At 36.4% G+C, this 25420-nt stretch overlaps 1 protein-coding gene across 1 annotated transcript in view; it reads right to left on the minus strand.

Annotated features, from left to right (window-relative positions):
- The window catches only part of LRMDA (leucine rich melanocyte differentiation associated), a 590186-nt gene that overhangs the window by 237326 nt on the left and 327440 nt on the right, over positions 1 to 25420 (minus strand). The window contains exons 4-5 of the mRNA XM_026044428.1: positions 17228 to 17367; positions 7117 to 7243 (exon numbers count right to left, since the gene is read on the minus strand). Of these exons, the coding sequence (XP_025900213.1) occupies positions 7117 to 7243; positions 17228 to 17367 (267 nt within the window). The remainder of the gene's footprint in view (positions 1 to 7116; positions 7244 to 17227; positions 17368 to 25420) is intronic.

Below are 25420 nucleotides of genomic sequence, written 5' to 3' on the forward strand. Positions count from 1 at the left end.
CAGGAGAGGTATTTTGCCACTCATTTTCCCTCAGAAATCTTGCTATGATGTTATACCATCGTTACTCAGTTTGCATAAACACACAGGACAATTTTTTTAATTGGATCTTCCTTTCATGGCTTGGAATTAGCATGTTCTAACCACCRTACTCAAAACTACTTCTCTTTCCATGGAAATGACTGGTCAATAATATTGAGAATGTATGAGAGCCACATAGTCTAGAAAAAAAAAATTAGCATAAGCAAAAACGTTGCCATAAGTTGGCCCAGAGTCCCACTGATGCAGKATTAAATACACATTTTTTTAAGACAAATGGCAACATATAAAGCAATTCCTGTGCCTAATAGTAATGTCATATGACAATGAGATCCATTATKTCAATTCCTCTGAAAGGAAGAACTATGTAAAGTAAGAGCAGTAAGCTCTACTGTTGCTTATAGACCAGGAGTATTTTCATTTCCAAAGAAAAACACATAAACAAAACTTAAAGGATAAAATTCTAGCTACACTGATCCACTGGGAATTGAAACCAACCATGACTCTAGCCCTACTGTCCGGTATCATGGTATTACATACTATTGAATGGCGTTTTATTAAGTAAAGAGGTAGATTACAAGAAAATAGCCAGATCATACGTTTGTGGCATCTAACAACTGAGGTTTCTATACAAAAAGGGCAGTCAGAGGAAAAAAAAAAAAAAAAAAAAAACAAGTAATATGGCTGGTTGTAAGGTCTTTACTTCCTGTTAACTTTCCAGACAGAAATATCTATAAAGACAAGGGACGGGGGGAACGGGCATAGAATAAAATAAAAACAAAACCCCAAACAGAGATAAGAAACAAGTTGTCATGCAGCCTCTTCAATTAAAGGGATATGTTAAAGAGATATACAGTGCCTATWGCCATTCACCAGAGAACCTCCAAGGGTTTTACAAGTATTAAGYAAGTCTTACAAAGGGATCAATTTGTGTACTACTGACAGACAGACACTTTTCACGTGCAAAGCAGCAGCTGGTTAACTAGCACACTGCAACACTACATAACAGTTAAGGGCAGAAGGTGGAGAAGAATGCCTTAGTAAATTGAGGCTGCCGAGAAGTCCACGGAGGCAGAATGTAATTACCTGAATTGGAAGTGTGCCAGGGCTCCAGTAGCAACACCTCTGCCTTATGTGAAAAGTGCATCCAGATCATTAATGGCTGGAAGGACACTGGCTTCACGACAATCATGTATTTTTGTGGAAAGAGCAATTTTAAGAAAGAGACTTCACCTTTTGCATTCTTTACCTTCAGCAGGGCTATTAGATACAGAAATGCAGTCCACAGATTACCTTCCCAAAGAACTAAAACTGTATCAATTTTTCAAGAAATATCACGAAAAGAACAATGAGCAGACATCTTTCTCCCTGCCCTATGACATCTCTCAACACAAGTGCTACTATTCCTTCACGACAACTGGAATTACAGCAGGTCAGAACACACTCCTTTGCTATTTCAACAGCTGCTTATGTTTTCAGCTTAGTCCACGCTGTTTAAGGTCATTGGTTCTTTCTTCCTTCACTGACTGAGGTTCCTTCTCTCTAATCATGCTTACCTTACTTTCCAAGTTCTTCATAAGTGAGATTCCCATCTTCAACTTGACTGTGAAAATTCCYTGCTCTTCCTGTCTGGATGCTGACCATCCTATTCCCACTGTTGCCTGCTTTTTGCAAAGCCTGCCTTTCTAGCTCTTTGTCTTCACAAAGCCGTCCCTGCAGGCACTTGAAAGGCAGCTTTTTTAACCACTAGCTGTAGAGGAGGATGCTCCACATCCCACTACTTTTCACTCCACCCCACTTCACTTCATCCCACTACCCAACTCTACCTTTTCCAGAATCTCGAGCCTCTTCACAGGCACACCAAAATCATCATAAGGTTTCTGCACTAGAACAATATCCTTTACAACAAGTGCAACACTGGGCTGCCATTGATCATATTCAAAGTCAGCAGGATTTATGGTCCAGKAACTCAAACTCAAGAATGCAATCCATAGTTCTCCTTTATTTACACTTTTAATTTGAACTAACTGAAGGAAATGCAAAAAGAACTATCATGCAGTGCTAACTATTTTATCCACAGACTACGTAGGCAAGATCCAATCTACAGTAGCAGGTTGCCCTGTGTTTTTATATACTGCAACTAGATTTTCACATGTCTACGCACACTTCTCCATATAATCTCAGGTATCTTCTATAGAAATTTATAAGCCATTTGATGAACTTCCAACYTTCTGTTTATTAGTCTGGTACAAAAATCATCAGTCACACTCTTAAGCTCTTTATAGCTTTGCTTACACAGTTACAGTAATTAGATTTCTTGTTTCTTAAAATTTTGTATCATTAACTTACCCAGCAAGCACCATTATCTAATGACAGCAGATTCCATGTCTCAACACAGAACCAAGCCGCATGTTAAATTCAYGACTTTATTCTGTTTTAGTATATGAAACTTTCATGCAATGAACCATAGGGAAACTCTAAGATGTAGAGCCTCACTCATAGAGGTATCTTATTAGCTAGCAATTCAATGATAGGATGGCTCTTTACACTTCTGAAGCCATTTGTATCTAACTTAAGCATATAATTCTGTGATTCTGTGAAGATCTCTACATTCACAAGACCTTACATAACAGCACTGATAAAAGAGAAAAAGAGAAAAATATGAGCAAGGAAGTTGCTTCCCAAAGCATTAAAAAAAAAAAACTGTCCTATTCTCTTAATTTGCGAGAAAATAAAAAAGTACAAGAGACATTAGTAAAAATGCCTTACCTGCATTTTTGGAAGCAGATAAACATATGTTTTAAAAACTTGGTAATTGTTAGATAGTGAAGGACAAAAATGACTAAAAACGCACTTTTTGCTTCATCTAATTACAATGGAGTCCAGAACCARCACTGTAGATTTTAGCTTACCATATTTCTTAAGCTTTACTGCTAAATGTTTACTCTTTGTTTCAAAATAAAATAATCTTCCTCTGCCCTTCAAGTCACAATGTTAAGCAAGAATCTCGTACCCTCATTAAACCTTGCTGCCTAAATGGCTCCCTCTTTGCTCCTTAGGAAAGGAAAGCTACRTCAAGTTTGAAAATTATCACTTGAGAAGAAAATAATATATTTAAGGGGGGAAAAAATCAAAACATCTATACTGCCATCTTTTGATATGGAGTTTCCCTTGTACACAGCGGACGATATCCTCTTGGTATAAAGCAGAAAAACTCAACGCAATATAAAGTCAGCTGTTTGGATCTATACCCATGCATACCTGCTGCTGATTTGGTCCAAGAGACCTAGCCTATGGTCAAATCCCCAGTTCTTTTTTGCTGCTAAAACTGATAAAAAATGTTAACCTTTARGTACAGCATCTTAAAAAATATCATTGGGCAAAGTGGTTGCAAAACAATAATAAATGCATATATTTTCTAAAAGTCAGTACACTACCTGGTATTAAACAATCAAATTTATATTTGGAGAGAGATAAGATGATGTACATCTATACAGATCAGGTCATTTTAGATATATGAATATCTATTTATCCACATTTAATCATCTAGATCAAATGAATATTGATATAGACTTAATATGAGATTATGATCTGCTTTGATACTTCATGATACTTCATTTCATTTCATTTTATTTATAATCCATAAAAAGTAAAAAAAAAAAACTTAAAATGTAGGATTTTATGTAGGATTTTGAAATCACATTCTGTTTTGCATCTTTAAGTTTTGAATATGAAACATTYGGAAGCACAATTCATATACAAGCTATAAACCAAAGGAAGGGACAGTTTTAAATAATTATGTCAAAGAAATGACAACTGTACTCTTTGCAGGAGCAGGGATGAATAATTACAAAGCTGGGACATAATTAAGCAATTTTGACTGTCGTATTCTTGAGCTGTCATTTTGATGTGAAGTGCTGTCATGCCCAGAAACACACTTCGCACTGGACAGGCATCGCCCACTTTGATCTACACTTATGCCAGTGAAATGAGGTCATGGTTTGGTCACTAAACGAGGCTTCCTCGTCTGGCTCAATGCCTCTTAGCCAGCCAAGCTTACATGATTTTTATTAAAATCAGGCATGATACAATGTTCAATATTTTGACAAAAGAAAATATAAACATCACAGAATAATGAAGTTTCGCTCACTTACATAGAGAGATGGAACAGTGCATTGTAACATTAAACTGTTTTCTAATAAATGACTGCATCTTTCCGTAAGACAGTCATATCACAAACAGATGCATTTTAAACAAAGGATGAAATGAAGCAAAGCACAAGAAAGTGCAGTGTTCTGTTAAAAAAATATGAAAAAATAGAGAAAAATGAAAGTCTAAAAATTTATACAAAATAAAATATTTATGACTCAGTGATGACTGGTGATTGCTATATACTTTTGCATTTGAGTAAACACAAGCTAGTCAGATGGAAATTTCTTGCTTTTATTCTCATTTTGTGTATTTTTTCTTGGTGGGGTATTTTGCTCTTCCAASTATTTTATGTCAAGACTAAAATGAAAACAACTCCCCACATCACAGCTTCTTTAGATCATCAATCTGCTTTTTATGCTGAATAAGCCATACCATCTCCTGCTTACCATAATGAAGGAAAAAAAAAATCCAACAACAACAACTTAGATTTAGATTTTTTTCCCCTGAAAAAGTAAGCCCAATAGTTCACTGTAGATTTTACACCTGACAGAACAATATTTCCATTTTGACATCCACAAATATGACTCTTAAGCACAGCAACTCTGTTCTTGGCAAGCATATTCTTACATAGTGGGCACTATACCACAGCAGGAAGCAGAAGAGTATTCCTAGGARGTTCATAATCAATGGGCTCTCGTGTCACTCGGTCAAACTCTTAACAAGTCTGATGTCTAATTCTGATGTCTAATTCAAGGTGCACTGCAATCTTCCTCATATTTGCAGCTCAGGTGTATCTTCTATTAGCTACTTCTAGAAAGCTTAGAAAATATTAATATACTTRATAACATTATCTTCCCATTGCGCATTATATTTGGCTGGTCAAAAACCTTAATAATTCTTGGGAAGGGGAACTGATGCACAAACAGAGAGCAAAGAATACATTTCCTAAGGAACCCAAAGGCTGAAGAATAAAAAGTTATATATTCAGGGTATAATATACAATGGAATTTGAAACCAGAGTCACTGTGCACATCATCCATGCGATATATAAAGGAATGCTGCTTGATATGGTCTTTGACTATAGCTATACATAGAAATACATATATGCATCTCTAGACATCCATGCAGAGTGCTCACACTGTGAGTGTTGTCACATATAAAGAGTTTGTGTGCATATAGACTGTGAGGATGAATATCGTAGAGAATGAGCACAAATTCAAAAGAATCTAAAGAGGTTTATAATATCTGTTCTGAACCCATTTTAATATTTATTTTAAATTAGCCATTTCTGTAATATGTATAYAATATTTTATGATGATTGTAATTTTGTAGCACCTTAAAAGGCCTTAATTCATGTCGTGTAAAAGCATTTACAATGATTTTGCTATGCTAGGTACTATCAACAATTTGTASCAAACCATTTATAAAGAAAAAAAAACCTTCAGATTGGCAATAACAGCAGCAAATTTGAGCCTTTTGCAAATTTGCTGAAATAAATGTATGTTTTATCATAAGACTTACCAGGTAAATAAYTCAAAACTACACAAAAGATTAAATTACAGATATAAACGACAATGCTATCCCTACCTCTGTGAAGCAATTTACCCTTAACTACTGACTTAAAACGAGGTTCCATCCAGCACAGTAGATTCAAGTTCACAAAASAGTCACCTTTTTTTTCTCTTATACTATTAAGCTGGTCATAAATAAAAATTCATTTGTCAATAAAATTAAAATAATACTCCAGTAGATCTAAGATATGGATAAAAAAAGTTATAAAAGCAGACCATATACATGCACCATATCTAACAATTTTTAACTGTGCAATTTCACTAGGCTGAGTAAGGTTTAGAAGGTTTGTTGTGAGGCCAACAACTTCAAATGCCTAGAAATAAATGATTTTGTTTATTATATATATATAAAAGCTGAAACAGCTAAAGGCAGTGGTAAACATATATTAAACCTATGCTTACATCAGAACCACTAACATTTTAATAGTTATAAATGAATCAGTCTGAATTCATTTGCTATGCACTGCAATTGTACTTGTGATAATGCATTTATCTGGCAACACCGTTACGCTACCAAACAGTGCATTTCCATACATTATTATTCAGCATTATCAGAAATCTGCACTAAATTATTGATGGTATATTTTAGAGAACAAAACAGCAAACAGAAAGCAAGTAGTAGACTGAAAACTTCTGTTTTAAGAGATCTCTATCTGCAGCATTGAAACACCTTGTGAAGCTCAGTGCTGTTATCTTGTACTGATCACCAATGGAAAAAGGAGGTAAACTGGAGAAATCCCATTCTCATTCTGTTTGCATTAGCAGTATGCAGTACAACCCGAAATTGATGCAAGTGGTACCTAAAGCTAAGATTACAGAAACTGTCTCTAATGTTGTCAATGCTTATTAGCTTATGACACCATATTAAATAACATCATGCAAAATTACAATCAGCCAGTCCACTAAAAGGCAATGAATACCACAGGTGTGAGTTCTGTGATACACATTTATTTATAACATGCATGAGAAGACAATGTGTCATAAAAATTGCGTTCTTCCAGAACTGCATGTTATATATCTTTAGTTAGTTTACATATATCTGCATGTTATATATCTTTAGACGGGACAAAAATATTCTTTTGAGTTCAGTGACTCCTACTAGTTACTTAATTAGACAGTAGAGAGAAATCAAAAATTTGGTAACACAACCACAGTCCAGATGTAACAATGAAGTGTGATACCAAATGGTACAAAACTTAACAAGGATATTGTCCCTCAGCCAAGTATAGTTATCAGTCTCACAGTCTGAAAAATCTTTGTCTATTGAGTCAGCAAAAGATGCAGTCAAGCTGTCACAATTAATTAAAAATAGTAATAATTAATCACATATTGCTACCATTTCCATTCAGCCTCTTACCTTAGCATCCTTGGGTTTGACCACTTTCATGAAGGCACCTCTTACCAAGGCTTCCTCTCTCTCTTTCTTGGTTACTTTCCGAGTATCAAGAAATTTCAGATTTCTCAATTTGTGCAGGACAAAGTATCTGAAAAATGGCAAAACACACGAAATTAAAATTCAGTAATAAACAAAGATATAATCATATGTCAAATGACTAAAAACTACCCACAATAAAAGTGGCCTTTGATTGCTGTATTTGTTCACCCTATCTATGCAATCTAGCTTACAAATTAAAAAATTACTATACTTACTTCACTGTCTCAAATGAAACTACTCAAAGTTCCCCCATTTCAACGGATCAAACGGATCAAGAAAAGGTCACTATAGATACGTATGTCATATATAGACATTACTAGGATATACAGTATACCTAGAAATAAAGTAAAACGGAAAATGTTTTCTAAGAATACTTTGAGAAGACGAGTTGAAGTTTCCAGTGTCTCAGAGTTGTTTTCACCTGAAACATGTGTCTTAGAATTATTCAGAGATTCCTTTATCCAAACCAGCAATTCATCATGTTAACTTGCAAACACACATTCAAGATTTTATTAAATTTTCTTAAAAATGCAATGATCAGCAATATTAAAGGTGCTATATGAATCAAGGAGTGCAATTTGTTTTGCATCATACATACTATACTCTCCTTTTACTTGAAAGGACTGTATGGCAGCATTCAAAACTGTTGCCATTCAAAACAAGACTTCCTCAAGAGACTAAGGCACTGGAAGCTATTCCTAGGCTTTCAAGAACTACCTTCTGGCATAGATGCCATTTGGACGAGGAATTCCAATTTGGTCCTACTCGAGCAACAAGGCTTCCTTAAAGCATATGGACCTCAGTACAGGTCAGAATGAAAAAGTATGCAGGTAGAGACCACCTTTTCTCAAATATTCGAAATTCTCATTAGGATTCATCAATGTAATATAGTATGCTATTGTATTTTTGCAAAAACTCGGCAGTTTTTCGTCTTTTTTTTTTTTTAACCTCAAAGAATATCATTGGCTCCTTGCATACAGAGGGAGAGAACATGGCAGAGCAGAAAGAAAATAAAGCATGCAACCATGGCAAATCAAAATATCCAGCCATCTCAAGTACATGTTATTTACGTTCAGTCAACCAAATGTGAAGCAGACATTACAGAGTGAGGCAGTGCCAGACTCGTCGCAGCAGGGGGTAGGAAGGTGATTGATAATATTTCCCATGSCTAGCTGCTTCTCATAAACCTCTAGTCAGTCACAGAAACACTCCTACCCATATCAATCCTTTCTGACACTGGGAAGAATAAATCAAAATAGTGGAAAACTCTGCATAACATACCTTAGGATATTTCAAAATGGAGCACGCTAAGAAAACTATGGTTTAAAAAGAACTAACTTTTATGCARTTCTCAAGACCAGATGGTCATTTGATAAATGGTTTCAAGTCTTCCTCTCTACAACCAAGCAAAATGTAATGTTGCACAGAAACTTTGCAGAGCAGCACACCTCACCTCTGAGGCWGTGGGTAACACATCCTGAAGCTGAGGATAATTTAATGTGAATCCTCAAACTATCAGTGATACAATAATAATAATAATAAATAATAATGAGTCACTTTACACAGGAAAGTCTATCCTAAGACCCTTTGTTCAGGAACAGCTCCAGATCCATGAGACTGCCACCTTCCACCTGGCTTCCTTGGCTGCCCTTGCAGAGTGCTCTGCCACTCTGCTGGCCCTAGTCTTTCAGGAGGAGAAAATATATCCATCTTGTATCCTACGAGCAAAAAATCTCCAATGACAACAGATTCTTTCAAATGAAGACGTGTACAGAAGGAAACAATATGTCAAGAGTGAAGAAGAGTGAAGCTCAAAATGAGTAAAAACACCCACTAAGTGTAGGGTGAGAAAAGATGAATATTCAGGTGAAGAAAACATCGGTATTAGAAAATCAGCAAATGTTTAATGATGGAATGAAATATGCCATCGGAAAGCAGGCTGCAACAGAAGTGACAACAGACTAAGACAGCACTGTCGTCTTTGCTGACTTTGGATCACAGCCCTCATGTCAGTCTCTCAATCATTTCAAAAGAGCTTAAAATGATAACAGTGTTTCTAGATACAAAAATACATTTGTATTTTAAGCCACCCCGACTGCACTTCACATTAAACAAAATTAGCACAAGTAGCCGCTAAATCCAAAAAWAAWAACATAAATCCCTAGCCAYGTAAACTGAAGAGTAAACAACATCACAAGCCAGAGATCTGGGGGGGTTATTTTTTTGTTCTGTTTTTAACTCATGTTTCTCAGAAGGAGACATACTGAAATGTAAATGTTCTTAAAGTTACCCCTGTCCTAGAACAAGTTATTTCAACAACTGGGGCCAAAAGAGACTCCTTTTGCTCACTAAAGGAGAAAATTAATTTCCATTGCGTGAATAGTACACATTTTATTTTCCCTGATATCCAAAGACAAGCTTCAGACTTCCTGGATATATTTTAACTAGAAATATGAAGATGCAGCTCCAATCTAAGCGTAACACCACTTTGCCATAAAAAATACAGGAAAGGATTACCACAGCCCTGGAATGAACACTTTACAATATCAATTCAACCCTTGTAAATTTAATCCGGGGTTATTTGTTGCACAAAATCTCTTTACTGTGATGTATGACTTAGTTACTAAGGTTATCACAGCAGTATCCTAAAGTTGCATAGTACATAAAACATCTCAGTTAACAATGCGGGGAGGTTAACTCCCCCAGATAACCTGCTATCAGAGGGTTAGGCCAGATGACATGCCTCTGTCAGCTTTCAGGAGCTATTGATGGTTCAATCAGTTTGTTTTGAAGGTAAAGTACAACAAAAGGGCACTAAACTTATTCAAACTGTCAACAGGGACTATCTCGAATGTTGCTTGCAGGTAAGTAATTTTGGGTGTTTTAAGACTATTATCAAACACCGATGGCTGCAGAAACCGACAGCTACTAATAACGGGGAATGCAGCCATCATAAAATACTTTATGGCAGGCACTAGGATCTATAAACTGCATGACACATTGCACCTGTTTTGGACTTACAAATTCACTGGTTAAGCAAATGCTGTTTAATGAGACAATCTAAATTTTATATTCAAGGTTTAGAATGGTTTATTTTTGTTTAGAGCTCCCTCCCACTCTCTTTATTTATTTTTTTTAATCATTCTGAAACTTAGCACTGCTCCAGGTGCTGTGAGACTGCTGTTATAGGGCTGTTAAATCCTGCAGTGGTGTGAAAGAAGACTATTATCTGTAGTGATGAGGGAAAAGATGAGCTCTGGCAAGAGGAAAAAAGCAGGAACACGGAGAAGGTGCTTAGAAACCCATTTATCACTGCCTATAAACTGATCTTCTAATCCATGATGGGCTAAGGAAATGAAGTATGTAAAAAAAAAAAAAAAAGAAGAACCCTTGCATCTACTTTTGTCATCTTTTGTCTCCTCCTCCTGCCACCCTGTGCCAAGTGTCCTGTGGAAATACGCTTAAAATAGTAGGATATCCATCACAAACAAACAGAAATGTGAATCATCTGCAGAAACATGCAGAGATGGAAAAAGACCAGTGAATATCACTTTTCATGTTATTTCAGCCTTGGGTAAGTGAAAATGACAATAAAGATTAACAATTCATTTACCAATTTTGTAAGTGTTGCATATGATTAGCATTGTTTTAATGATTTTTACACAGACCTGTCAAGATATTGGGAAAGGGGGAGAGGCTGGGCAAAAGTGTGCAGAGGAAGGCAGTGAACAAGTAGGGATTTGGCTGCTATGGACATAGGCAAGTCATCCTTTGAAGAAACAAGCTGGAATTCAGAAAGGGACACAATAAATGCAGCTGCTCAATATCGAACAACACACAATTCCAGCTTTTATAATGTAATTCCAGCTTCTGACTTGCTCTACAGACTTAAATGAGTCTCAGACTTCTAGCCTTAACTCGGCCTTACAAATCAGGAGCCTAAGACTTCTCAGTTGCAGCAGGTATACCCCGTGGATGTTTGTAGTTCTGCAGTGTAACAGCCATTACTTTAAACATAGTGCTTAGGTTTTCCCTCAACAAGAAAAAAAAAAAAAAAAAAAAATCCATCAGTGATGATTCACACTGCCTTAGGAGGGAGTCTCAGATGCCAAGCAAAAGAACTCAATCTTAATGGCTAAGAGTTCCTTAAAGGATCGCTTGTCAGGAAGGAAGAAAATCCATTTTAAACATATACAAGAAATTCATCAGTCCTGATGCAGAGCCTACAGGAGAAGATGACTTCTATGCCAACCACTTGCTTTTGCTAAAAAGCTTCTATATTTTAGTAGACATTTCGGTATATAAATCCCTGCTAAGTTTTAATCGGTTTCTGTAGACTGCTCATTACTATTAACTAACATTTCCAGGAAATATCTGTTCTCGAGCTGCAAAGACCATAACAAGAAAAATGGCACAATGTCATAGTATCTACAGGCCTTAGATTCATTTATTACCTCCCTTGGAAAAGCAGACAAGTTTCAGAATATGGTTGGCCTCATGATACAGAGAGATAATAGCATCACCCTTGAGCCACACAATAAGAAAACCTTAAAAGTGGCAATAAATTACTTTGGGAAGAGTGTTTTATTTTCTCCTGCTACAATGGGAAAAGTACAGCAAATCTGGATACGTTAGAGTTTCGGGGAAAATAAACTCTTCCACTAAACCTGTAGTGAAAGAGCTGGATTGTGTGGAGTCCTTTATTTTGTCCTCCTATTTTTATTGTCAAAAATTGCAATATAAAACTGTAAAATATCCTCTAATATTTAAGCTTAAATACAAAATCAATTAGGATCTGAAAAATGGAGAAATGTGTACCCAGAAGAACGCAGAAATATCTAAATGTTCCCTCTTGTGAGTGCAGCATGCTTTTGGTTTCAGAAAGCATACACACCTTAATTTTCCTTCTACAACATTTCAATGCATCTACTGCTCCACTTCCTCCTCAGACCCAGAATATAAAATAACATACCTACTACAAACTTGGAAGGTCTGATTATACTCCCCATCTGCATTACTGAAAACTAGTAGTAATAACCTGAAGTTGGCAAAGTTACACCAGCACAGAAAAGGCAGCGGTGACAGCACAGGCCAGAAGGAATGAGCAAACAACTTTATGACACTGAGACGGATTATCTGCTACAGCTGCTGCTTCTGCACCACAAGAGCAAGTTTAAACATCTCCCCTCCTTCCCTGGCCCAAGTGAAAAGCAGAGAACAGAGAACATAATTTCCATCCACCCACAAGCGACCACCCTAAATACAGGGATAAGGAGGCCAGGACTGCAGTTATATTTTGATTCGCTGTATAGGTTGGGACAAATCRGGGTATTCCGGCCTTCAATTTATCTAGCTGAAAAGATATTATAGTAGTGCGCACCCATAAATCTTTACAAGCGGCTAATCTCAGGTGGAAGTCACAGGGCTATATGATGCTTATCAAATGGCTTTGTGCTTCCAGATACTTTAGAAATGAAAAGGCCTCATGTAAACAGCAAGATTATAGATTGTACAGTTACCAGGGAATACCCGACCACCTTATGTGGTGCAGGAAACATATCACAAAAGTACCATAAACTCCAATCCCTCCTACTAATTTCAGTGATTTCAACTGAATCATGTTAATATGATTTTATTTTGGTTAATTAACAGGGTCTTATAGTCTTCTACCGCTTTTTGAGTAAGCATTTATGCATTTATTTTACCATCTATATTCAATACCAGGACTACTTAAAATAGAGYAAGTTTTCTATCAGCTTAAAAGAAAAAAAAAAAAGAAAGAAAAGAAACACACCTAATGAAGCTGAAAAGACCCCACTGAAACTGAAAATGCTATACGAGGCCCCAGGCCAGCACAGAATTAGATCTCTGGGATGCGAATAGCTTATTTTGCTTGAAAAGTTATTCTATAGGAAATGCCTGCACTTCTTTTCTTACTGTCATATCCTAAGAGGACCTCACAAGGTTATCACCGCTCGCTCCCCCTGCCAAAGATAGCATATCTAGCATGTGTACTTTTAAGCTAATTTAAAATAAACTCTGGCATTTTTTTCCACTTGCCCTCGTTTCCATGTCAACAGCACTTGATGAATGCACCATTCCAGGAAATGTCAATACGGAGCAGGGAAGAAGGCRCAGGCCCGGAGAGCTTCCCCGTGGCCCTGGTCCCGCACAGCCAGATCCCTGCCAGGAGGACAGGTGAGGTCACCTGCGGCACTAGCAAACGCTCTCCAGCACCCCGTGCCCCAGGGGGGGTTTGCACAGCTCCGCAGGGGCACGTTTGAAGTTGTCTCTGCACACAATACAYGGAGCAAACGCGGGGACAAGGGAAGCAACCGGCAATTCCCGGGCTGGCTCCTGCTACTTTGATCTCCAGGTCGCGACCTTTTTGCTTTCCCCACCGCAATCTTCAAAGCGGAGATTGGAGATTCAGTTATTTTAAAACTTGCACGGTTTTGCGAGCTGTTTTGTGGTGTGTTCGCCACTTCCTGCTCAAGCCAATGTGCTTTTAAACCTGCTCTAGCATCATCATCATCATCATGTTTTGGATCTGCTGCTCTGAATTCCAAGGAAAGGAGCAGTCCCTGGAACTTTCCCTCCAACCCTCAGCCCCAAACCCTCTCCCAATACCCTCTTCCCAAAGGTTCTTTAACATTAAACTCAGAAAAAGGTAAAGTAAAACATAGGAACTCTCAGCACAGTATTTTTCACAGAAAGACACAACATAACAATGAAAAAGAACATAGTTTCTAAAACAACCAAATTGATTATAAAAATGTCACAGAACAGAACTTTTCATTTTTTCCTGTCCATGCAAAAACATCAAAAATAAACACAGAAATGTTTCCAAAAATCAACTCTCCTACACTGGCCTCATGAAACTGGGAATTGAAAGGCAAGGAAGAATGGCAGATGGAAAAAAAAAGATCCTCTTTGATTTTTTTCAATATAACAAAATAACTCATTTGAGTGTAGCTATTTTTTTTAATGAAAACATAACTACTTTGAGAAAAAAACTCAACAATGTTTTTGGATCTAATACTTTTCTAATGAAAACCTGCTGAAAAGCATTAGCATTAAATTTCTAGCAGAAAAGGTCTGGCAATGATCCGGATGATTGAGATCATAACACCTTGACACAACCATAATCTTGCTCATTATCCATGTAGTTATGGTAAAAGTCTAATTATTTTTCAAAGATTTAATATTCCATTTTATCTCTGTTATTAGTAACGCAGTAGATCACTAAAGCCAAAGCTTCTAAAAATTTGATTTTCCACAACTTTTTGAATTCAAGATTTTGGGCTTTATGCATCTTTTCAGCTTTTTGGAATGAGAAGATTAAGTAGAGCTTTGATTTCTAGCACGTTCTCTCTCTCTCTCTCTTTTTTTTTTTTTTTTTTTTTTTTTTTTTTTTTTTTTTGGTTGAGGAATTAAATGGCCTGAACTCTAATTGAACTCAATTGAAATGAAATTAAAGCTCAAAGGAAAATGAAGCTGTGGTTTCAATGCTCACTGAAAAAATTTACAAATGAAGTTCCTGTTTTTAGAACAAAACAAAACTAAATGAAGTTCTTTTGGTACAGCAAAATATTTAAATTYGTCAGGTTCACTAAAATGCACTGACTTTTTTCATGTGGCAATATTTTTTTTTAAATAAGTCTTAAAAAGTTATTTCAACCCCTGAAATATTAAGAAAATGCTGAAACTGGATATTTCAAATGTTTGCTTCTAAGATTTGAAGTAACCCATTTGATAAAATATAAATTCTTTCACATAGGAGGAGCTTACTGCTGCCAAACTAGAAAAAATTATACACCCAAAATATTCCCAAACATGCTATTCTAAATAGCTAAACACTATAAATATTATAAAYACTGTCCTTTAAGTCCCACCTTTATTCATACACGTAAATATCTCCAGCTAAAGATAAGTCCATATATCATTGAGTTTTGAGTATAATGCTCAGCAAACAAGTCTTATAAAATACAACAAATAATTGTGGAAAATGAAAAGGAAGCTCTCATTATAGCAACAAAATCATAAATCATTCAACTAATCAGAAGTCCGTTCTTCGTTCTAAGAAGAGCTTTCATTAACCCAGTTTTATAGGGAAAAAAAACCCAAGTTTTTAAAAAGCTGGGGGAAAAAATGGAAAAAAATGTTAGTTTCCAGCAGATGCATAAATACAATCACTTTGCACTTTTGACACAGTGGTTTGCCACAGTGTGACCTAAAACTACCTTGACCTCCCTGAAATCAACATTTTGCATTGAAATGAAGTAACAGACATGCTTGTTTTGATGTATGGCTGTGTGACATATTATAAATATTACATCACGTAACCACAGAGGATGTCAATCAATAATTTTTTTTTTTTCAGACAGCACTAAATGAACCATGGGTCCTTGCCTCTGAATGCTTCCTTTAAGGTACTACTTTTGCTTAAATGATTAATAAGAGACATATTGTCAGAAAATATACTTAAAGTGAAAAACAGTAAACTGCAGAAATATCAGTCATTTTTTAAGCAATTCTCCAGTACAAATGCCACATAAATTTACATAGAGACAATACTCTTGCAYTCCTATAAGCTGGCAGGTAAGCATACCTTCCTCTTAAGGGTGAAAACAATGAGAAAGTATTTTATTAAATCTAGGCAATCTGAGTAAATAGCAAAATGCTACAAAAAACGCTGAATGCAAAAGTTGGATTGTTAGAAGGTTAAAGTAGCGAGGCTAATGACAATCTAGCATTCCTTCTCACACACCCAGGCTAGTGAACACAGAATATTCACATTCAAGGCAGCGGCATTGCTGCCAACTCTGTGAGCACAATTTCAACCCACGGCATTTAGCACAACTCAACTGCAGTGCCCAGTTCATGCTACTTTCCAATAAACCTGCCTGCAGGCTCCTCTACTTTCTCCTGTGTCTTAAGCCAACTCCTACAAAGGCGTTTGGATTATTCGAAGATGTAATCAGAGTTTTATAACGTAACTCTGAATTTCACGGATGACCTGCTAATAAAAAGGAAGTTCTGTCTCTGCAAGGTTGGCAGCAAACTGGCCAGTGCTGCTTGGCTCTTACTCGCCTCACATAGAGCTATTTTCAGCCAAGGTGGAAAATGCCAGTGAATGAGGACAGAACCCTTGCATCAAATGTGACTGAGAAGAAGGAGCTGTGATGACACTGCATAGAATTTTGCTTTAATTAATGTCTCACTTGCCTGAACGTTGCAGCTACAAAAGTGACCTCAGCAAACATTCCATACGTCTTGGATCTATACTCTGTGATCATCAGCCAAAGCTATTTTTATCCCCCCACTTCTCCTTCTTCCTCACCCTGCCAAAAAACACTCTCCTGTGCATGCAACTAAGTTTCATCAGCATTTCAATTGAGCAGGCAATATTTTATCAGACTTACATATTAATTTCCTCTTGTCTTATTTCATTCATTAAAATCACATTGTAGAAGTATACATCGATGATGATATGATATGTAAATATATATTACGTATATTACTTGTTTTAGTTCAAAACACGAATTGCATTGAGTAAAAAAGCACATTATATTAAGATGTGCTTTCTTCTGTGCTCCTTAATAGTATCTTGACAATTTTAGTAAAAGAAATACATTGCGATAACTAATTGTTAGCAAAAGACAACRCAATTGGTTATCCAAATGTAATAATTTTTTATTGACTGTCAACCTTCTTGTAAGTAAGTGTTACCTTACCCTGGCCTTAAAGAAGGAAAGGTCACAGATGCACACGTATGAGCAAGCATATTCAGGAAAGCACAAGCACACACCTGCTGAACTCAAATCCACATTGTTTATTACTGAAATAATTCTTGAAATAGGGTTCCCAAGAGTGAGCTGAGTGAAATGTGGTTATTCAAATTCCTAGGTGTTCATGGGGCACAGTGATTTCAGCACAGGAGTAAAAAATGTTTTGGGACTGAGCTTGGTTTACTTGAGCATTTTTTCAATATTAAAAATTACTTGCCTTCTTATATTTACAAGACACTAACCTGTACCTCTGGTAGTCATCTTCATCCTTGTCTCTGCTGACCAATTCATTCGGGCAGGCCACGTTTCCAAGCAAGCTGAGATACTGCAGCGAAGGCACAACTTCAGCCAAATGATCCAAAAGGCTCTCTAATTCTGTTATGTGTCAAAGGTTGTGGGTTAAGGATTCAATGACATTAATGAAAAAAGCATTTAGAGTTGCATCACTGCTGATTTAAACATACATTTCAATAACTGACAATCACATTTAGTATGGCACTCAGGAAAATGTCACATTAATTGTTCCAAGGGCAAACAGGGATAAACTTCAGTCAGTTTTTTGGCATGGAATGAAAGAATTTAGCTGTTTTGTCATTCTTTTCTCCTCCTTTCTTTCCTAGGTGGTTCACTACAAAACATTAAAACTTTGACAAAATGATGGATGCTGTGTGGTAAAATGGCTAGCAATTGCTGGAGCCATGAAACTTTTCCAGCATGGAAACAAACAGTTAGTTTCACAGCACATTCATCACTAATATATTCAGCCCACTGGAAAATGAGTTAAAAAAAAAAAAAAAAAAAAGTCAAACCACAACAACCCACTTTCTCTCCTGGAATATAAATGCTCTGAGTGCCGTAGCAACAACACTCTCATAATTACTCAATTAATATTTGAGAACAAATGCACCTTAAAGTCTTCAGTGTTGCAGCATATTTTTATACATGAGGCTTTAAAGTTCTGTAAAGCATAAAAGTTTTCATTAAAACAATCTTATACTTAAGGTTACATTCCTCAGGAAAAAAAAATGTATTAAAACAAAAATCGAAAYACCTTTTAACCACCGCAAGACTGTAAATCACAGCTTAGGTTTAGACATAACAACTATACTCAAGCTTTAGCACTCTGCTGATTGAACAAAGCAAATTACTTTGTTAAATAAAAGTATTACAGTCACTCTGAGAGGCTCTTTCTGTATATCCTCATTTATCTTAATTTACACACAAAGAAAAAGCAGTGGTTCTCAGGGAAGATGCTATGCATATGTGTGTGCATATAGCCTTTAATGTTTAAAAATTGACTGGTTTAGACAATAGTGATAATTATTCAAAACCATTAAAGGCATTTTGGTGCTCTGTTCTCATCTACTGCTGATGTTATGGACTAAAACTATTGTTTTAAATCCTCAGTTCACTTGTATTACTATTATTTATACTTGATTTATGTGTTTCTGTTATCTTTGTTATTTTTAGCTGATGGAATTTACTTTATTTCTTCACCTCAATATCTTAAGGGCAACAGAAGCAATACAAAATGAAAAGAGCAGCTTCACAGTTAAAAACGTGGTCATCTTTATAAGCTTGAAATTTTATTTTCTTTCCAAACATCTAAGAAGCTCATGTGGACAATTACTGATCTTAATTTATTAAGTCTATCTGTACTCATAGCTAATGCTCTGTCTCAAAATCTGACATATCCTACTCCAATATTTTGTACAAATGAGCAGAATGGTTTGCAATTTTTAAGACAGAAAGGGCAGTTTTTCATYTGGCAAGGCCACACTATGCAGTGCTATGGCAGCTAGAAAGCTAGATTTCATACCCCTTACAAAGCAGCAGAAAAGCTTCCTCAGATCTTAGGAAGCAATCAACTAGACCTTAAGAACAAAAATGCCTTGTCTTAGCATTGTATTATAGAATGCATCTTTGCTAACCAGGATAGAGATCCAATTGTMATTTTGTGATAATTCTCCGTTTCTCACATTTGGGCCTCTAGCTCACACATAAGCTTTTCAAGTGAACTATTTCCATGGTTCTTTCAGGAAGTACGTGACTGTGATGGGACRGCCACAAACTACTTTTCCACACATGTTCAAGTTAGAGGGTTTTTAAAAATTTCCAAAGACTTTTGGAAAAGTGTTTGAATCTGGCACCATCCCTCAGCCAGGAGAAACACTTAATTTCTTGCAGGACTGCTTAAGTTGCGAAAAGGTTCCCTGAAAGAAACAATTTATTATTACAAAAGGCAGTTATTTCCATAATGGCAATTGCACACAGGGGGTTAGCTATTGCAAGGCTTAGATCTTATCTGGCCTTTTCTTATTAAAGAAAAAAATGTCTTTGCTTCTTCTATGGAGTAAACAGACAAGCATTTCGTTTGTCAGGTCAGCAGAGCCTTTTCTGGGGCTGAACTTTTTCTCCCTAACAACTTACTGAATGTTGAGTATGACAAACGGATCCTTATTTCCATTTGGCCATGAAGGCTTGGGGGGAATATATCAAAAGTTATTTAGATAGGCTATGATAAAGAGTAGCACCAACTGAGATTTACAAAACAATGTAAGCCTATGCATCAAAGTCCTATGGAAGGCACAAGGGGAAGCAGCCCCAAACACATTAAGGCTCTTCAGTAAATAATAGTAATCTGCATCTCAAACATCTAAATTTCTCTAAATTTGGAAACTAGCSTTTATATTCTAACACCTCACATCTAAATATTGAACATCAATTTTAGATACAAAATCAAAATACTCCCACAAAAATTCTCCCAGGCAACGATGTCCAGGAATCATACAGACTTGTCACACCGCAATTTTATGCAAGACTCACCAGATCTCCTCTTTCTTATCATTTACACATTTCACCTTACCAAAATAGGTGCTTAGTAGCCTGCTACTCTTTCAGGCTGAGCTGTAGCAGAAGCACACTTGTGTATATATACACAGCTGGACGAAACCCAAAAATCAGATACCATCACCCAAAATGTAACCTGTAAGCAACTTACAGTAAAGTTGAAGCTTTCCAGACTTGCAGCCCCAAAGGCACCGGACACCAGCAATACTTGATAACAAACTAACCGGTGGCTCCTGACGGTCAAATTTTTCTACTAGATCCCTGTATATCATAACCAAAATAACCACACACAAGTATATATTATTTTTTCAGAGGAGCACCATACACCTGCTATCATCCTGTTATCCATTACAAAATATATATGAAGAAATTAATGATAGTCTTTATGAATTCTTATGATTAAGCGCTGCTCAGGGTTGAGTCATAAGTCACCACACATTTTAATGTGTTATATACTTATTTTAAAACACAATACTGGAACTATACAATGCCACCAAAAATGTAAAGTYTTTCTAAAACAATGCTAGCAAAACACAGAGGAAGCAAAATGAAAAGCCAGACCGAGTTTTTATTCCCAGCTTCCTTTTCATGGTTAATTGTTGCAGCCTGAAGTGAGTTGTCCTGGTGCAGCTGAAGCCAAAGAGCTGCAAAATCCAGCTGTGCCCTTTCTGAGATGGATTTCAGCTCCATTCTCTTCAAAAAGGAAAGCCACAATTAAATCCATGCATGATATTAGTCCAGTGTTATATATTTGAAGCTCAGTGATGGGAGCCCTAAAGTGATTTTTCTCTAAGTCAGTGTCACTGGCTCTCATGTTCTCTTATAACACTGATGCAAATACATTATTTGAAAACTGTCTCAGTTTGCTCCCRTTAGGCCCTCTGTTATGCAACACCAAAGTGTTGAAGCACTTGAATCCATCTCTTAATTCACAAGTATTACTACCAATCCATTAATACCTTTCTTTCCAAAGAATATTAAATAAAATAAAAAATCATAAGTATAAAAATTTTAAGCRCTCTATTTCATGAGGCAAGACACCTCAGCAGTCACCAAACACAAAGGTCCCCTGCAAAACCAACAGAATATACTGGCTCCTTGCACTATTTCCAGTTAAATTCAGGAAATATTTACAAGAACTGGTCATCTCTTACACTCAAAATTTTAGTGCCTTTTTTCCTAATCACACATTCAAATAAATTGACTTTATAAGAAAAGTAACCTTTCTTTCTTTTTCGATGCTTTCCATATTTTTTCTGCCATTTTCTTTTGAAAAGAGTGTACTTAGGAATTTGCAAAATTTTAGCCAACCTGTAGTCCTAAAACATTTCCAGTTGCAGGACAGCTTAGTAACTTTCTATGGTGACAGCTTTGCATGTTCTTGGAAGCAAAGAGACAAAGCAAATCAGCTTTACATTTAAAATACTCCTAACAAAAAATATACATAGAGAACATCAGAAATATCATAGTTTAAGACTACTACCTTGAAATGCACAAGATCAGAAGTCTTCTATCAACCAACCACCTTTCATTCGTACGATGAAATCAACCAAACACTGAAACAGTTGTATAGCCCTGTTGCCAGCATCATAAATAAGCAAGCTACCTCTATTTATTCACATTTGAAACCTTTGCTTCAATTAAATTTATCACAAACATGATGCAGCAATCACAAGGGATTCCCCAGGCAAATAGCCTTGAAGCAGAAGTTACCAATCCCCCTCTGAATGCAGTGTGAAAAGATCTTTGCCACCTGAGCGCTTTTCCATTAGAATGTGGTAGGTCTTCAAGGTTGGATAACCACAGAAATAGCTTGCAATATGCAAGTATACATCTTCCCCTTCTCTCTGAGCAATAGGATGTCACGCCTGGTCATTTGTATTCCATATTCTGGCGTGAACCGTATCTGGTAGGGGGACAGGGTCTTGAGTAAGCAAGAGCAGTTAAAATTCTTCTTCACTGGCTTGAAAACCATGCTGCGTAAGAAAGAAAAGGTGCAACCCAGAAAGTAATTAACTAAGTCTATCATCTTACAGATAACTTGTTGCATACTGAATATTGGGGGGAAAAAAAAATATTTCATCTAGTAAAGTACTCTTAATTTTCTTTGGGTGGCTGATGTGATCATCAAGGTCTTTAACAAAGCCCGTGGTAGCTACTCTGCTTAGTCTAACACTTAGTTTCAATGTTGGTAGGTAAACAAACATGATAAAAAGGAATGTTGGATGAGGCCCAGGCTGAACTTTTCTTCCCAAAGTCTTTTTTTTTTTTTTTTTTTTTAAGCCAGGCAACACAAAGGCAATCAAGAATAAAGCCACAGTTCACAACTGCTAAGAGTTCTGACAATCAGTGTTGAACTGGTCCAATCATGGACGTAGCACTGGACAAGGAATTGCCTGGCCTGATGATTACCTCTTTATTTCTGAAATGTTTGGTATTAGGCATTAATAGTACTTATTTTTTGCTTCTGGCTCTTCTTATTCTAAAAGAAAGATGATTTTGAAGGTGGTAAAGATAGAGGCAGACAAGGTTTGACAGTCAAATAAATTCACAAAAGTTTTACAGAATTTGCCAAGTGTTTTGGCTCATCAAGTACTGTGGTTCTCTGGCAAGCCAGTCCCTGATTTGGTCGAATCTGCAAGCACAGCATGGAGAAGTATATACAGGAAGACTGCAGAAGCATTGCATAGATCTCTGCTTGGTGGAGATAGGGATCTGCACATCATAGGAGAAAATTTATGCCTTTAATGTAGTCACTCAAACTAAACATCAAGTCCACATAATGTAATGAGATATTCAAAGATTGGGACTTCTAGGCCTTTAAGAACTTCCAGACAACACAAGAACCAACATACAGACAAAACAAACAACAGTGTATGTTTAGGATTTAAAATAAATCATAACTCTTAGGTATTATGTCAAGAACCCTATGAGGACAGATTACACTGGAAGTACATTCTTCAGTTGGGGTACTGGATCCCTTCTGCTTTCAGAGATAATATTCAAGAAGATGTAAACTGTAAGTCTGAATCAGGGTGATAACTCCTCTTGTCATAAGTAATACATATATCACTACTGGCCTTCTGCCCAGCTCTGGATTTCCCACTCTGTAGTGTGAAATATTTTGATTTTCCTCTAAGTCATCCAAAATCAAGACCTAGATTCAGCGTCTGCATTCTAGATTATTGAAAATCAATTTTGGTATCAAAGTTTATGGAGTATATAAAATATATGTTAAATGGATGACCAGCTCAATGGATTAAATAAGGGAATAGAGCTTTTCAACTCTCAGATTGAAAACCATCAAGTTTTCAACACTTAGATATACATATATGAAAAACTACCTTTGCTGCCCTTCAGCATAACTGTGCAGAAAGTTCTATCACATACTAAAAAGGCYGAAGTATCAGAGAAATTTAACTTTCTACATTCAATAATCCCATTGTATCAACAGCCTATGTTATACGGATAATTCTATGTTATAGGGATAATATAAAATTATATATATATATATAAAATATATAAAACACATGAGAATGTGTGTTAGTGACATGCAATCTATATTGATTGTACTATGTTGATACTGTACCATGTTGATAGCTATCCTTCATGTTCTTCAGCTATATAGTCTGCATTCTAGAATGTTTTTAAGAGACTGCAGAGTACACAAAGTTGAGGTATCCCACTATCACAAACCTTTTAAAATAATTTTATAAATATATATATACAGTTAATTAGCTTCTTTTACTTCTGGGAGAAAAATTGTGGCTTAATTTTAACTGAAATAAGCAACTACTCTTTGAAGAAAAAAAATACTGGATGATTCTTCTATGAATTTACCTGATTTGCAGATAAGCTTTCACATTTGAACAGTATATGCAGACATTTTTTTAAGAGATATCAAATGTTATTTACACATACAATATCAGACAGTAGTACATGACCCATGCAAAAGGAGTGGAAAGCTCTTATCAGGACTRTTAGCACAGGATCTGGATTAAAATAACACCAGCATAAAAGAAGAGAAATAGTAAACAGAGTATAATAATATTAACTACCTAGGAAAGATATACAGGAAAGTTCTCTCTCATATGCAAGTTAAAGTTGACATATTATTCCAGTTTTCACAGGGCTCTTTTTGTTTGTTTGTTTTAATATCTCTCTTTCTTTCTCTATGTGTGTGTGTTATGTAAAGGTATAATTTTCATAAATGCATGTATATGCTGTATATGTTTATATTGGCAATACTACATCGATTACACTTAACGCTTCAGGTCAGTGTTCTTTGCTYACTTGTGTCCCGACTGTAGTGCTACCATGACATCCTAAACAATCTTTCCTGTGGTATTTCATTATTCTATTAAACGCATATTTTTATATGAACATTTTTAAAATAATTCTATRGGGAAATGATTGCTCAAAAGTCGGGGATGAATTTCACAAGAGCCCTTTTCCAGCCATGCTAAAGAGAGAACTCTGGAGGGTCTCCATCCCTCTGCAGGTTGCTCTCTCTTCTCCACAAGAGATCACTGAGCCCTCGGGCTCAGACTACTCATGGAAAGCAGTGGATATTTTCTCTTCTCTAGGCAGTTTGCCTTCATTAGATGCTTTACMAGCATTTGTGCAACTACTCTTTATGTTATAGGCAGCAGACTACAACAAGTATATATTATTTGTATAGGTAGCTTAATGTTCTCAAAAGTTCTAAATTAATAATTTTAAGACTGAATTTTAAAATAATTTTCTAGGMTAGATCTAATCTTGTATATCACACGATCCTCATCTTTCTGAGCTTATGCAATTGATAACAGTATGTTAAATTTTTTTTTTTTTTTGTAAATCTAACAGATGACTTCAAAGAGCACTACCGACAAGACTTTTTTCCCTCTTATCTTGTCCACCGAGCTCTTATTCAAAACACCTTCCCTCCTATTGGTAAGTGCAAACCTCTTCCATGACTCTGCACCCCAAATACGCATCCTTTTGGGTCCACCAGCCAAATTTACACTTTGTTTTTGGTAGGAGATACGCTACCCAAGACATACGATCATCCATAGCCTTAGGAAAGATGTTCTCATCTATTTTTCATCAGAGCAGGCCCAGGTCAGATCTGACTGATCAGCAAAACCAAATAGTTACCCAAATCCAATCCTCATAATCCTGTCACTAACCAGAAATCCAGCCAAATACCTAGGATAATAATGATCTTCATGGCACAAGGCGCATGCTTGGCCAGTTTCCAGGGTCCTAGAGAATAAAAGTTACCCTGCTGTTATTTATTTATATAGTCCAAAATACATGCAGAAGTCATAGAAGCCACAGCTATTTTTATTCTCCTCGGTGGGAGGATTTTGCTTTCGTAGGAGGTAAATGACTTTCTGTTTACGCTGTCTGTAATAAAAGCCTGCAGTTGAGCAGCCTCGTCCTCACCAAGCTACGAGGCGACGGCTTTCACGCTCTCTGCTCTACGACCCCGCAGGCCTCCGTTGGCCTTTGGGCTACAATTTGATCGCCCTGCTCTTTAGTAAAACCTTATATTGCACATCTTCCATCTCCATGAGGGCCAGTATGGGAAAATGGTTTAA

This window comes from Nothoprocta perdicaria, unplaced genomic scaffold (assembly GCF_003342845.1).
Source record: "Nothoprocta perdicaria isolate Ctin4 unplaced genomic scaffold, notPer1 scaffold_105, whole genome shotgun sequence".
Lineage (NCBI taxonomy): Eukaryota > Metazoa > Chordata > Aves > Tinamiformes > Tinamidae > Nothoprocta > Nothoprocta perdicaria.